This window comes from Leptidea sinapis, chromosome 20 (genome assembly GCF_905404315.1).
Source record: "Leptidea sinapis chromosome 20, ilLepSina1.1, whole genome shotgun sequence".
Classification (NCBI taxonomy): Eukaryota; Metazoa; Arthropoda; class Insecta; order Lepidoptera; family Pieridae; genus Leptidea; species Leptidea sinapis.
The window spans coordinates 12,662,563-12,679,957 of record NC_066284.1 but is presented as its reverse complement, the minus strand read 5'-3'; the positions used below and the strand labels follow the sequence as shown (position 1 = coordinate 12,679,957).

At 34.0% G+C, this 17,395-nt stretch overlaps 1 protein-coding gene across 4 annotated transcripts in view; it reads left to right on the top strand.

Moving 5' to 3' along the window:
- Positions 1–17,395, top strand: part of LOC126970076 (latrophilin Cirl) — a 335,802-nt gene that overhangs the window by 292,470 nt on the left and 25,937 nt on the right. For all 4 annotated transcript variants that reach the window (XM_050815749.1, XM_050815747.1, XM_050815748.1 and 1 more), the window contains exon 3: positions 14,813–15,002. In XM_050815749.1, the coding sequence (XP_050671706.1) occupies positions 14,813–15,002 (190 nt within the window). The remainder of the gene's footprint in view (positions 1–14,812; positions 15,003–17,395) is intronic.

The window sequence follows — 17,395 nt, the reverse complement described above, 5'->3', positions numbered from 1 at the left end:
ATGCACACACACTAACACAAAGTGACATACAAATCGCGAGTGTAAGACGTAGCTTGTCACTGAAGTAATAAAAATGATCTAAGGTGTATATGTAAAATGGAATAAAAAAAATTAATAATATCAATTTTCATTCAATTCTGAATTAGATTTATTACTTTATGATGCAGGTAAATATTGGTGCACTTTCGACCAGTGCTGAAGCCATTGAAAATAATAAAAAGTGAAAAAATAATAATAGTAGAGGATAAAACTTAGTCTGTGTCGAAAAAGAGGTGTTTTTAACAAATATTGGAAGCATATTTAATACGTCGATATATGTGAAGTATGTTATGTTTCTTTCATTAGTTTAATGCATTTGCTATTTACGGAAAATGTTTGACGATTTCGCGAAGTTTTATAGTAAACGAATACTCAACATCTGCTTAACTAGGAATGAATAGCGAATAAAATGTTTACGACTCCGATCGAAGCGAGAATCGAACCAAACATCAACACTTAAACTGGAATCTAAGCTTAACTATAGCGACGCTTTTAATCTTACCTGCGGTATTTATAACTTTCCTTGAGAGCCTTTTGTTTTGCTTCGGCTAATGGAGAGTAGTTAATTTACCCGCACCATTCTATGTTACAAACGTATGAGTTTCATCGCTTGTTCACTTTAAAGTTGATAACTTTAATATTTAATTGAGTAGATGTTATATTTTTGATGGTAACATTATATTTTTCAGAGGTTATGAGCTTTTTTTTGAATGTATTGTTCTATATAATCTAACATAATCTAAGATCTTTGTCATATAACTGTTTTGTTTGCACACAATTTTATTTTATTTTAACGATAGTTATAACAGGAATAACTTTATAAATACCACACCTATTCTGAGGCATATGTTTTCGAATGGGTGGTGTATTTTTACATGTAATAAGTGACTTTAAAATCTATTTTGAATAAATGTATCTACTTTTAATATTCCCAATCTTATTGACATAGTTAACATTTCATATTTTTATTTTAAAAAATATTAAATTGTGAATACGATTTTATTGTCCACAGAGATAAACCGGACGATATGTAATAATACGTTTTTCAACCATTTTATACTTTGGTGACACTGTCCAGTTTTAAGTTGTACATTGTAACATTAGCTATCACGCGCGCTTTTGTGGACATAAAATGAAACTCTTTAAATTAAACATTCGATCTATTTAAGCGATGCAGCTACCAATATAAGAACCATCAGATAAACTCCACATCTAAACGGAAATCATTCGATTCCAATAAAATATCGATTTTAATACGAGTTCAGCTCGAGATACTAATCCATGACTTATCTATACACAATCGATTCCAATCGAATCATTACTGAACGTACAGCTTAAAACGTTTCCCGTGTACCTACGGGATAACGTATGGTCTATCGAATTTTAATACCGGATTTGCCTACTCTATGGCAATATCAATCTTCGAATTAGGCAAGCGATTTTAAGCTCTCGATCGATCGTTGAAGAGACTATTTTGGTCTGAATACTAGCGACCTCCAGGTTATTTTATGTAGCGAAAGTATGGATTTAGTCTGAATATGGATGATAAGATTGAATTAAGATTCGATAGCGGAATTGCACGGAATATATCGAGTATTCGCGAGATTTACACGTGTTTTGTTCATATTGTGAGAAAACTGAATAACATTGTTTAGAATTTCTTAATAAAGCTACGTCAACTTTAAATTAAAGCGCGCACTTAAAGCAAAGCTATACAAAAAATATATATGTATATAAAAATAAAGGATTTTGCCGATTCTTCTGTGCCACAGCATATCCGCTAGATGAGTATTCTCAGATCTAAGCCATTTGTATTCGGAATAGATAGATTCTGAGTTGAACGACTTTTTTAAATCCAATTTGTTATTGTTATATTTCAATTTGAAACTCTTAATTTAGTTGTGATAAGCACAATGTTAACACAAGGGGCAAACATAAACTTGTTATATACTACTCGGTTGAGTCGAGTTAGTGAGTCTTTTGTTTGGCGATCCCAGAAAATGCTAATAATACAAAACAAATGTGTTACGAAATTCAAAAGGATTGCTAAAAAATGTTTGTGTGCTAAAGGTTACTATATCATAAATAACTTTATAATGATACCACTGATTTGGAATGGAGCGACTGCCCTCAAGCTCTTAAATAAATATATTACATTGTAACGATATGTTATGAAAAATATAAGCCTGTTGAATTTATTGCGCCCGTTCTTCTTAGGTCTTAAGCAGTCTTTTTCGAAATTATTTCGTCTTTGACGTTCAATAAGTGATTTTAAATTAAAATATTTGAATTTAAAGTCTAAATTTGTGTCTTTAAACGTACCTTCAGAAACATAGATGCTCCTGATGATTTAATTCCCTGAAATATGAACATAGTAATGTTATTATAATACGCGATAATAATATTTAGGTATGAATAAATAATTTTAATATTACAATAATATTTACGAGTAGGTACTTTGCAGTAATATAACACTGAGTGCAGTGATACTGTTTCCCATATTCAGAACCCATACAGTAACCGCAGCCTTGTGAATATTACCGCACGTATGCCATTTGATACTGTATGATATTATAAAACTAGATTTTATTTGCGGTTTGTTCGTGCGGTAAATTCAAGGTGCAGTATTTGCGGAATTTTTTTAAAAATATTGCGAGTTGATATCTGATACCGAGGGTATGTACGCTTAAGTTTTGAAGGGTTGCTAGATTTTATGTCATAAAAGTTATACATGATATAATTGAGTCAGAAATTGTATAGACATATATAATTAAGAGTCAGTTTGAGTTGATCTAGTGTAATTGAGTATGTATCTGTATTATAATAGTGCTGTGTACGCCGTAATTGTTACACGTAGCAAAACAATACTAAAATCAAATCTTTATGGACGGTGCGGGAGTTGAAACCACGCCTCTCGGGTTTCGTCCGAGCGCTCTTACCACCTGCGCTAACCATCCGAATGACGCATCTATCGTAAATATTAGTATGTCTTGTTCAACTCTCAATCGCGTGAAATTGCAGAAACACCAAAAAATTTAATCCTTAAATTATAACAAGCTGTTTTCAATTTTTAGTCAGGTTTTCCCCACATCCTCCAATTTCCAGAAAAAACAGCCAACGTTAAAGGTGGATGTTGTCTGTGGTAACTTTCAAAGGCTTCGATGGATACAGTGTAATATGATACAGAGAAATTGAAGTATAAGTTGTCTTAACCTCTTTAAACATATAGTTTTACTCGACTTTGCTGTAAGACGTTTGACAAATGTAAGAATCATTAAGTAAGCATGGAAACCTTAAAGGGAACCTGTAGGTATTAAAATTACATCGAGTTTGACAAACTAAATATATAACTTAATCTTGATGTTAGTTGATCTGATTGATTCTCTAAATGAAGCCAAAAAGAGAAATCCTCACTTTACAGCTATTTGAAGTATCGGCAGCACAATTGGTTGAATCGATGACTATAAACACGGAGCCTCCGGTTCGATCCTTGCTCCCCACGTACGTACGTGTGGTTTTGGTTTTCTAATTCATATGTACGTTTATGTTCGACTCTTGAGATTCCTGTTGTGTTACAAGAAGGTATGGTCTGCGATGATCACATACAATCATGTGACTTGTTTATGTCACTCTTCCTCCATATCCATAGAAATAAAATCCATGCCTTCCTTATCCATCAAAATAAAAATGAACTTTTGTTAACAATAAATTCCCGTTCAAAGTAAGTAAGACAAAAATTAAACATTTCTTGTTCGCAAGAAACTAATCTAATTCCTCAATTTTTTTTAAAAATGAAATTGAACCTATTACCTGTTCTTTTATAGGCAGACGCACATAAATACACTTAGCCCATCAAATACTTTCCCGAACAATTTTATTTTACTTTGAGCATTAAGGTATTTGACTACACTTAACTCATATCGAAACATCAAAACGTAAATTAAATATCAATATTAGATCTGTCCTTAACAAAACATTGAAAAGTTCTGTACTCCCCTTTCCAATAAAGGTATTTTTATTTAATACCGGAATCACTTTTGGCCCCTAGCTGATAACAAAATGATATAGCCACGAAAACTTGTGAAATACAACATAAGAGGTATATTTATGACACGACAGGGGAACGTGAAGATATTTGCCACTTAAAATATAATTCTACTGCCACACGAAATTGGTTTAAGGAGGGTAAAAATAAATATATTGTGAATAAGTACATTCAAAATAATTGGCGCGTTTTTCATAAGATCTCTAGGATGTCTATTATAGCCTCTTTTAACATTCTCAGCCTTTTCAAACATTCAGAGCGCATAGAGTAAAAAATCTATAGCTGACGGTTTTTCGTATGGAAGTTAAACAAGACTAACCTGATCGTAATTAATCACATCGACCTATAAATTCTTGCAGCACCGGAGGCACTACAGGAGCGTTGCCAGCATTTAAAGTTCCTTGAAAACAGACAGGTTCGTAGTGTGTGGTAACGTTTTCAGGGAGGCTGTGTTTGAGAGAATTCGAGGAAGGAATTGACATAGTTGCTAATTTAGAGCCTAGAATTACGGCCATTATTATTTCGAGGGTTGAAGTGATTGCATGGATCTGACTTCACTAAGATACCGGCTATTCTCAATTTCAAAGCGCTGAGATCAAAAGACTTAATTTATAAAGTGAAAACTTTTTTAGGAGCGTTGGACATTCTTTGAGATGTGAAAAAATCATTGAGCTCGCGACACTGTAACCGTTACCGTTTCCATAAACACTTCATTTAACAGTGTTTCTTGCACAATAAAATATTTCCTTACGATTCAAAAAAATACAAAGTACAAGTTTCGCTTCTGTCGGTAGTCCCGGAGTGCCACTGTTTTTTTAATTATTTCACACGGAATATACTCGAATAGCTATACACATGAAAATGTACAAGATAGACTATCAGCTAAACAGTGGGAATGGCGTAAGAGCTTTAGGTAAAAATGCTCCTAAGATTGTCATTCAATAACGAGTTCCGACACGTGACCACATAAACTAGCTATCCTTAAGTACTTCTAAGTGTTCTCGTACATAATTGTGTGGGGCGCGTTAGGACTTCTTCACCCCTGATTGAGGAAAAAATCTTATTTGACAAGCCTCGGCTATTCTCACCTCCCCTAATCTGTAGGGGGCGCGATTCGAATCGAAAATGTTTAATGTTAAATGGCTGGTAGAATCTTGATTCGGCTATTTTTCAACCGACTTCAAAACAGGTGGAGTTTCTTAATTCAAGTGAATTTCTTCTGTTTATGTTCGTCGCAGCTCAGTCACATTCGGAATATGCTTAGTCGAAACAGTATATCTATTAGTATTTTTCCTTTATCGAAAAGCAGGATAAACGATCGCACGGTTCACTTGGTGTTAAGTGGTCATCGCCGCCCACACTCTCTTGCAACACCAGAGGAATCACAGGAAACACCGCCGAAGGAAGCTCATTCCAAAGCTTTGCTGTGCGTGGAAGAAAGTTCCTTGAAAACCGCACTGTGCAGGAAGGCCACACATCCAGATACTGGGGATGTTATCGTAATTTTAGTGAAAAGGTGACGAAAACCGTCAGTAATAGAGGAAACTAATAAAAATTTATGGGCATAAATATAGCAATTTCTGAATTTCAACAACAATTTGTCTACAGAAAGCCAATACTTTAGCAACAATTCGCTGAAGTGAAACTGATGAAGTAGACCACAAAGTATTATTAGTGTATTATTTCTTCATAGCATTCCACAGTTGAATCTCGTTTCTTTATAAAAATCTTTAGTAGAAAATCTTTACACATTTCCCTTCTTGAACTCCGGGAGAAGTTAGGAAGGGCAATAATCAAAGAAAATAGAAAACTCTTGTATGCAGGAAGCCACTTCATATAAAACGTGACCCAAGGGTGCATATATAGTGAAACTGTTAAAAATATCCCTTAGGATCCCTTTCTACGCTACATTGAGTGATTTACTACACTCGATAACTATTCTTATTTGTACGAATGTAGGCCTTATTTTCCTCCGAATGGAAAGTCCGATATCTCAATTTTGTACAAGTGCATTGTTCCGTAATAATCACGTTGGGTAATTGCTTTGAAATGTTTCTGTAAGTTGTTCTTATATTATATTTATACCGACTTCTGGCAAATCTTAATACATACCAGAACATAACACCAAAATTCAACACGCTTAATTTATAAAAAACTAATAAGTGGACCCGGCTTCGTTGAGATATTTAAGAAATAAATAAAAAAAAACTACGTTTAAAATAAACCGACTTCAAAAACTGAAAGTTTCATATAACTAAAAATTTCATTTAATACACCTCTTATGCATACCTTTACTTTTAATATTAATAAAATACTATTATTTATATGTGCTACTATTGAAATTAATATGGTGTTTAGAGCAAGCCGTACTCTCTATCTCGCCGTGTCGAGTCTTGCTGGAAGGACCATTCTTGGTTATTAAACATGGTGTTGTTAAGGGGCTTCACTACCTTCTCAAGAATGGTATGTCGATACACTTGTGCCGATGTTTTGAAACCTTTTTCACAAAAGTATGGCTCAGTCACTCCTTCGTAGTTAATACCCAACAAAACCATCACTGAAGTCGGATAGTGCCCACGTTGCACTCTGTCGACTAATTGGGAAGCATCCTTAGAGCTTTGAGCATAAATACTCTATGGTCATTTTGTTTGTGAAAATGCTGCGCAATTTAAAAAAAATCCATACCTACTTTGTGTAATGCAATCACAGCGATTTGGTTCTCTTTATGAATTCTCTATTTTGATATCGAAAAATATTGTATAATGTATTGGCGCCAAAATGAGAAAACTCAATGAACAATCATATAAAAGTGACAGATTCAAAATTGAAATGTAATATTTTGTTTATTTTTAATTGTAACAGTGTTTTAAATAATAAAAATAATAATTTTGACACACTTTTACACAAAGTATCTTGCCTTTTAATTATTAATTTAAATAATAAGAAGGAAATACCTAAATACTCGTGCGTTACGACCATCTTAACCAGAGTCACGCCACGTTCCCCGCTTCCCGATTTCATCCTTCTTTCGCTACAAGTTCAGTGCTCCCTTTACAGCTACATGTTGCAAACCGAAATTGACTGTTAGATCTATACTATATTAAATTAATTAAATATATACCTATGCTACGCAATGATGATATACTAAACTACTGTTAAGAGAAATTTTGAAATAAATAAGTAAATAAAAATTAAATTAATCAGTTTATTTATCACCAACAAAAATACATGCATATGAATCTCACCTCTTTAAGGTACGGACGAATATTTTATTACCCGCAAATCTTATAAAATGTTTTCAAGGTAATAATTTTATTATTAATGGTAATTTTGAAGTCGACTCGCTTATATTGCGAACAAAAGCTCATACTATTTATATCTAGACTATACAATTTGTTATGTTTAAAAGTTATAACCCTCACTTCTGGGATCAAATTTTATTTGTGTCTATAACATATATTCTCAATAAGTTCGTGTAGTACCCAGTACCAACACAATAAGATAATAAACAGTTCCAACATACCAACACTATCCGTATTGGTGTCAATACATTCCGAGTCAATTTTACTGTACTCCGGAATCTTTTAAATTTCTAATGTTCTCCGTGACGAGCGGCCAACGGAATGGCATCTTACAGCCGATAATTTTCAGACTACCCTACTTCCAGTAAATTCAATTCGACGTTCGAGCATTCAATATATATAGAAATGTGTTAGTTTGCTTTAAGTACGAACTAGCAATTCGCCTTACTTTTTCCGGGGCTAATTTTAAAGGTGTTTTTTGAAGTGAAAACTTCTTTTAGGGCACCGACACATTTTTTCGTAGGTACGTCACGCTTTGAGGTGACGTCTCGATCGGATGAACTCGGTACCGCCGAGTGTACTAGAATGAGAAAGATACCGCTGAGTACTGTACGGTACGATTTCTGTACCCCATCATAAAGCGTCGAATATTTATACATATAAACTCAAAACTCGTAAACATTTTGGCACGTGGTGGGCGAGGTCAACTGGGACTCCGTGGTCTCTCCGAGAGCCAACGGCTCAACCAAGTGCGCCACCAACGCTTCAAGTGATTGTAGAAGGGGTTGATAATTTAAACGCACATAATAAAACTTTTACATCTGTATTTTAAATTTTCCACTAAGTAAGTTTACAATATACACTTCAATTAAAAGACAATTAGGGCACCGTTACCTCTTAGAATTGACAATAAGAAATGTGACCTCGAACTGAGCGCTCTGGCTTATATAGGGCTCGACCGTCTACCGTTATGATGCTACCAACTGTAAGTTGGCACAACTGTAGTGCCAACTAATTTACACGAATCAAGTTAACTAAAGATCTGAATATAATATCCTATAATAGTTATTTCTAATATAGTGATAATTATAATAAATAGTATTTTAATATTAACAGAAGTTAAATGAATGTTACTATTAATTGGGATATCTTATGATATGATTCATCATCAGCAGCTGCAAGACGTCCACTGCTGGACAAAGGCCTCCCCCACAGATCTCCACGACGATCGGTCCTGCCCTGTTCTCATCCATCGTATTCCTGTGATCTTGACCAATTCATCGGTCTACGTCGAACTATGTGCCCTGCCTTATCATTTGGCCTATGTCGGTGACTTTAGTCCTGCTACGGATTAAATCAATAATGATTTCAAATGCCGCGTATCAACTATCACCAGATTATTTCTAAGAAATCTTTCGTTGACACGGCGCGACACCGATACAGTGGGAACCCATAAAATATACTATAAAAACGGTTTTTCAATTTGTCACTTTACACAGGATAGGGTTTGAGTGGAGTTACGATGTAATTTATGGAGGAAAGTGAGGTTATTTGATGTATTGAGGTAGCTTTTTGATAGTGCCTTGTAATTGAATATTCTCCACAACTTTTGCTCTACTCTTTGGTCCATAAAAATGTTTCATTTGCAAAATTCAATCACAGTTACATTTATTCCGAGTGAAGTCTACTAACCTAAGATTAACCTGAGTTTAAGTTAACGTAACGTTAAGGCACAAGCTTAAGTGATTTAATAATAACTGAGTTGAAATTTATCTACTAAGTGCCTTAACTGTAAATAACTTAAATGTAACTTTATTATTGTCCATCACTAAAATAAAATGGTAGTTTTTATATCATCCATGGTATTAAAACCCATAAAAAGTAAGCAGATAGATATCAACGTCATTTGCCGCTTTTGAGACTATTTCAAAAGGATTTTGTAAAGTAAGCCATAATATTAAGACATGGTTCATGAACGAATTAATCAAGACGAACAAAAATAATGACGTAAGATTAATCTTTGTTTCTGAAAATTCAAATCCAATGGCATAACCTCGGGGTTTTTTCTGCTAATAAGGTAATAGAGATTCGTAAACATATTTTTCTCCGGGTACAAAAATTAAAAGTAATTTATTAAATTTCTACGCTTTGATTATTGATAGGGTTTTGAGGCCTCTTTGGGTTTTTGTTTGTGATTAACAACTAATATTATATACGGTATATTACATCATAGTCGCCCATCAAGTTTTCCTCTTAAAATGGAGCACATTTTATATTAGAACAGCTGATTTGAGTCAAATTATTAAGAATATAATGATAGATACATTTTCTTATTTACGAAATCAATACAAGGCTCCCACCTATCTGTGGAGTCAATAAGCATTTGAAATTCAACGAGCTGTTCGTTTATTGATGCACTCAAATCCTTAAATTCAATGCACATTAACCTAGAGACGCATAACCGACCGATGAACCACATGATAGCATAATGTTCATATAAAATTCACCCTAATCCAGTCCATGACGGTACCGATTAATGGATCGCAAAATTAAATTCGCACAGTCCATATCTACATTTGCAATACAACAAGCGGAAATCGCGCATATTTCGTTTATTTAATGTTTATTTTTGTCTGAGCGTCACAAACATTACGCGCGCTCTGCTCGACGGTTGGATATCAAATGACAGTCGTCAACAGCAGTCGACAGTCGTGTATCTGCTAACGAGATTCGATGATTGAAGTTTATGTTCTTCTATCAAATTTGAACCTTAACGCAACGGGGCATGGCGTATAATATTTGATAGGATTATTGTTTTGTAAAATGGGAGGGTAATTACAATTTTACGTGTGTTGAAGTGGTCCGATGGGATTAATAAAGTACTAAGAACACAAGGCACTATTACATTGTAATTATTGTAGTAAAATTATTAATGAAACAGATGTGGCAGTTGTGGAAATGTTGGTAATAATATAGTAATTAAGAATTTGGTCAATGAATACATTGCATTATAGTAACTTTCTTGAAAACATTTTTTATTGTCAGTCAGATAGATTAGTCAGACAGATTAGTCAGATAGACAGCGGCGCAGGCTTCGTCCTAGTTTAATTTGATAATAAACGTATACTAAGAGCGCATGGATAGGATAGGATACTTCGAGCATTGATTATTTATAATAGTAATAATATTGATGCGAGATACAATATTAATAATATTGATGACATAGACTTATGCATTAATTAAATCAAAAATTTGGCACATTAATAATATTCTTAACATTAAACAAAGTTAGTATTAAAAAAATTAATTAAAGTAATATAAAAAACCAGTACTTATACCGAAATGTTACCACGAATTAATAAAAATCAACCTAAAAATTATGCACAGACGAAAATACTCATCGCTCGGAATAATCACCCCATCCCTTTATACCTCGTAAATTGTTTTTGACCCTACTAACAAGAAGCAATGGACACTTGCAATAAATCATTTTTATAGCCCACCCCTAACGTGGGGTTGCGAGGTGTTTTCGAGAGGCTTTAAATAGTTTTTCACGTATCGATCTTATCGTATCGATACAAAATGCAGTCTGCATATTAGGGATGGGAACTTATCGATTGTATGATGATCACAATGATGTATTTATTAAATATAGTGAAAGAAGTCTAAAAAATAATTTATTTAAGTATAATGATTATAATAGGCTGATGCAAAACCGCTACTCATTAGAGCTCCAATTTTTCGTCAATATAAAAAAGCAGATCCTATGATTTTAGTGTGATGTAGGTACGACCATGTTTCCTTACAACACTTGATGGTTTAAAGTAGAATTGCCATACCTTTGTCAATCAATCGAAGTCAATCGTCGAATATTCATTAAAGGTTATTATCACAAATAAAATTTAAATATAAAATGTAAATAATAATTTAATTTAATATAATTAAAGTAGTAGTAGTAGTTTTCTACCATCATAATTGCTTAACGGGAACATTAATTAAAAGCCATTAGTTTACATATTTGAGGCAGCTGTAATATTCGTATGACATTATGTCCGGCAATTATTAGGCAATTAATATAAACCATCACATTTATAATTGAATAATGTCCTCATAGTCGCTTTTAATAATCCAACGACGACATTTACCGTAACCAAGACAATACTATTTATTTGTGGACGAGGAAACAGACAGGATCCGATGTAATTATACCAATTAATAACGTATATTGGATTTATATCGATGTGAACAGCTGTCGGTTATAATTGTCGATATATTATTCATCGTACATCACTAGTGGATTGGTGTTTTTCGTATTAATTGATAATCAATACGATTGCGGATTTCCTTGTTTACTTTGTGGGTTATTGTGTTTTCAGTTCTGTTTTCTTTTTTTGCATTTGAATGCATTTTTTGCATCCTAATTAGACAATTTATACAATAATTAGCTTGGTAAGGAACACTTCAGATTCCGAACTTGACTGATTCCGAACTTAGAAATCCTATCGAAATAAAGAGTTTTTTCAAATTAATTAATTGATTTACTCTTATCTAATATTTATACTCATTTTATTAAGTCAATATTAAATTGTATCATAAAACCTAAATACCATAATTAAATGTCTTTTGTAAATTCCACATTATAACAGTGTTTAGAGGTCAAAATAATTTACGACTCTGAGAAGGCTTATCGTTAATCTGTAGCAACATTACAGTACCTCTCTCAAACTTGATTTATGTTTCCATATTCATAGTATTATTGCGAAGATTTTGTACATTACGACCTTTTTGTTTATCAAAAATTATACATCAATAGTGCATATAAATGTTAAGGGAACTATTAAACTTAAATAAGATTGGCTGGTGATTAATAATGTTTACTTCTAAAAATGCATCGGTGCCGCAATGAGTAGACGCTCACAATGGTGCTACCGGATCTATTTTGGACCGCCTCTGTGTGGCAATGTGTTTTCGGTTTTCGAATTCATGTGTAAGTTTATTCGACGCTTGATAAGGTCTGCAATACTCTTGTGTTATCTGGCCCGGTATTCACCAACGCGGAGAGGAGATGAGAGGAGATAAGCCGCGAAGCTGTTAGGTTATTTCCACCAAAGCTGTGAGATGTGACTACACAAAATTTCCCCTTTTCCTCTCCGCTTGATCCATTTCCACCGAAGCTTAGCGGAGAGATGTTGAAATATCAAAATCTGATTTATTATCAAAATACATTTCATCTCCTCTCCTCTCCGCTTTGATGGATATCGAGCCTGAGAGAGAATGGGCCGCGGTAATCATGTACCATCAAGTAATTTGTGTGTATAGTTTGTCTTCATCTCTATATAAAAGTAGATCTTTTTATATTGATGAGGAATTAATATTTAATCATACTGTGACGCTTCCGTTTAAATAAATACTTATATTTAATAACGTTAGTTATGTTAGAAGTATTTATAAGGTAACTTTTAATGCACTATAGAGACTAAGGTAGACTGATCAGATTTCAGAACAAGTTTTCGTTTTACTGAATATGCGTTATTATGTATTATGCCTTATTTGTTTTTTTTTATTGGAGTATCATCAGTGACTTATAACATTATATAACTGCTTGTGAAAGTCTTGTCAATAGGGTTATATGCGTTTAGTTTCTGCGGCTCTATCTACTGCCAAAGAAGACAAATTTGTCGGTCTCAATGAGTTTTATATTTGTATCCTATTGTTTCCCAATATATTGTCCACGGCGTTCACTGGCACGAAGAACGCGTCTAAATAAAGCTGTCCAACAATATCTGGCAGTTATTTTACTTAACGTATCCGCCTATAATAATAATTAATAATAATAATAATATATTTATTTGCAAAAAACATAGTATACAATGGTGTTTAAATTTAAATAAATAATAAGAGCTTACATGTTTTGCCAGCACTATTCCTAGCATGCAAATATTTAAATAAAATGAATATCAGAATATCAGCCTATATGTCGAACCCTGAAATGCTAGCGTTTAGAGAGAAGAAACGGCGCAAGTAACTCTGCTGCTATTCTTTTTGCACTCATCAAAAAAAATATTATACTAATTGTTAAGCTATTATAATTTTGATAAGTATGATAAATTTCGATACTATATTATATGTTGAGTAGATATTTAAAAATAATCCGCTAGTACAAAGTATCTAGAGTTAATTATTTAATAATTTTATCGATATATTTTGATATTGCACACAACCCTATCACAGCATAATGTTTTGTTCCAGTCCTCATTTCGTTGTATGACGTAGCAAAAGCCCGCTAAACGGAACTTCGGCGCCATCATTAATTTAGTCAGATTTATTATACGCTATCTTCTATACTCACCTTATAAAGTACTCGCGCGAAATTCAATTTATATACAGTCTTCTATTGGTAGTAGCTTTACTTGGTATATTTATAATCTAAACTACGATTAATCATAGTTATATGGCTCTAAACAATTTTGTGATTACTAAGTATTTTTTATGACAATAAGGGACGAGATGATCAGGACGTTCAGCTGATGTTAACTGACACGCCCTCACCCTTACAATGCAGTGCCGCTCAGGATTATTGAGATACTTAAAAATTCGGAGCGGCACTATAATTGCGCCTGTCACCTTGAGGCATAAGATGTTAAATCTCATTTGCTCAATAATTTCACTTGCTACGGTGACTTCCAAACCTAAACACAATAATGCTTACACATTACTGCTTCACGGCAGAAAAAGGCGCTGTTTTGGTACCCATTATCTAGCCGGCATCCTGGTTCTTGCTTGGTTGGAGCTTCCCACCGGTAAATGCCCTTTGACGCCTCTATGACACCCTTTTGGGCCTGAGAGTTCCCTGTTTTTTTTGGTATTATGGAAGGACATAGCAAAATTATGTAGTCGATGTGTTGTCGTATTGAAAAATGAAACCTATATTTAAGTCGTGTCAATAGGATAACAATTAGCTTTGAACACCAGTGGAGAAACATGGTTAAAATAATATCAGCTTTGTTTAATTGGATTCACTCTAGCATTCTCCGTAACTTTACGATTGGAAGTACATTATCATCTTTAGAAAGTGTCGGTGATGTTTCAGCAACTGTTGCTTAAGTTGTTAGCTTTGCTATCTCTAAGGCTTTAAACTGTGTGGTGCTTATTTTCTTTTTGTTGCAGTGAAATCTTGTATTTCTCTTTTTGCGTTCTGTTTTATTAGTTTGGTGTCACCATATTTATTATTAACTAAGGTGATTTTATCTTTAAGTTATCAAACGAAGTTTAAAATTGTTTTTCTATTACAATACTTAATGTTTACTGAATATATATAGTAATATATAAAATAAATAATATAGTCGGAATGCATGTGGTTAATCTCTTCGTTTTATAAACAGTGCCGTCGATATCTAAAAGTGAATTGTTTTTCATTTTGTTTCAGAACCCCGGTACGAGACAGCATATGCATGCGAGGGAAAAACGTTGAAGATTGGATGCGGAGAAGGCTCTGTGATACATTTAATACGGGCCAACTATGGAAGGTTCTCGATCACCATATGCAATGACCATGGCAATACCGACTGGAGTGTCAACTGCATGTCGACGAGGAGTTTACGAGTCTTACACAGCAGGTATGCTATCTAAGAGTATTTACTATTCCCTAGTTGGTTTTAGATATATGCATTGTTCGCTTTTGATAACTAATGCATATATCTAAAACCGTTTACAATTATGGCAGTCGCTCAAAGCAACTAATCCCATCTAGTGAGTTGATACTAAGTGTATATCTAATTTGTTATTCTTCATTTATTCTTTATACGTATTTATTTATCATAATTTGATTAAATTTTGTGTGTGGGTAGTGACTTCCTTGGGTTCCTTCGTGGGTTTGGATTTAGACAATTGGACTAGGCACACGACCGAGGTCGTCTACCAAGTTTTCCAGTTATTCTCAAATTAAACTTAAATTTTCAGCTCCAACCATATCATACACAACGTCGATATTTTCTCCAAATCTATAATTTCTGCCTTTCTTACTATCTTCAAATTCCAGACCGCTTATAATATAACTTCCTTGCATTTTACAATAATGAATTTAACAAATGAAATTTGTATATTTAGACAAAGCAATGAAAGCTGTTGGGATATCGGTGGAGTTGTGGTTTTATGTTTAAATATATTTCATGCAATTCCGGGGTTTGGATTGAAATTGCATAGAGATTACTGCTAATTGGACGCTAATAATCAGACGTATAGTAAATAATACTTTTAAATTATAATGCTTAAAGCGGGCTATAATGGTTTGTACATGTAAATGGATGAGGATAGATTTAAATAGTCAGAGCGAATAAGGGTAGAATTTTTGAGAAAATTGCGCCTAGTAGTATATTCCACTATTAGATTGGGGATGTACTTAATGTGAGCCAGATATAGACTACCAAGTCAATTTTAAAGATTTTTATTCATTTAGGGCCATAAAACCACTTCTGAATCGTCGATATTTTTTTACAATACCGAAGAATCGTAAAGTTGCTGTTAAGTTTTAATGATCAATGATCATATTAATAATATAATATCACGAATAAAAAGCTTGTGGGGGGGGGCAAAGAAGGAAGTGTATTAGGTAGTGGCAGATAGAGATCATCTCTGCCTGTAGAGAGTCAGACGTGACAGATGTACATAGTTTGCTAGTGTTATCATCCTGTTTTTCTTATGAAATAGGGGGAAAACGCGTATAGGGCTCACCTGATAGTAAGAGAACAAGAATCCCCTTATGCAACATGTAAGGTAAGTAGTAACAGTAGCGTATCGACCTGGAAACACTGCACAAAGAAGTTCATTGAGATTGGTTATGCCAGAAAGTTCCTAGAAAACTGCCCTGTAGAGTAATCACTTATCCATCTGAGTGAAATTGGTTTTGCTTATTCATCAATAACTTTAATATAGGTAATACATGGGGCACACTAAAAGTTTTGCTCTTCTAGCTCATCGGAATTATTCGAATTTCGAATTATACATTTTTTGAAACGTTGTGCAACCTTCTTAGTAATAAAAAAACAATTGGCGGGAAATCATTTGTCAATTGTTTTTTATCACACATCAAAGTTCTACGTACGCAACGAAAATGGAATTAAGTCGAAAAGATTTTAGAGCGATGATTTTTTATGATTTTAAAAGTTCTCTCTCTCCGCAAGACTGTGGCGCTGGTCTTCAAAATGCTTTTGGGAGAGAAGCACCTTGCTTAAGCACCCTGAGGCGATGGTTTGTTTTGAATTTGATAGACGTCAGCTTTCTTTACATGACGAATTTCGTGAAGGGCGGCCTTCAACTGCCGTCAACGAAAATAATGTGGCTACTCTTAGGTGGCTAATTGAAGAAAACCCGCGGATTACCTATGAGACAATTCGAGGACTATTGGGGATTTTATTTTGAAAAGCAATAAACATAATATTTTGGTTATAACATGTTGGTTTTTTTAAGCTACGCAAAACGTTTAGTGTGACCTACGTGTATCTTTAAACAACCTACCAGTCGGAGGCTCCTTTACACCGGATGTCGGTTAGATTATGGGTATCACAACGGCGCCTACTTCTGCCGTGAAGCAGTAATGTGTAAGGCATTACTGTGATTTGGTCTGAAGGGCGCCGTAGCTAGTGAAATTTATGGGCAAATGAGACTTGACAACTTATGTCTCAAGGTGACGAGCGCAGTTGTAGTGCCACTCAGAATTTTTGGGTTTTTCAATAATCCTGAGCGGCACTGCATTGTATTGGGCCAGGCGTATCAATTACCACTAGCTGAACGTCCTGCTCGTCTAGTCCCTTAGTTTCATAATAAAATTAAAAATAAAACACACTAATAATAATATAGGTTAACAGCTACAACCTTGTCAATAGAAATTTTGATTGATCGCGTATGTGAATCGATGACATAACGATCCGATTTCTGCTTCATATCAATTTTTTTATAAGAATCCTAAGAAGCGTGTTTAGTTGCACTCGTAAAATAATATCAACCTCATTTA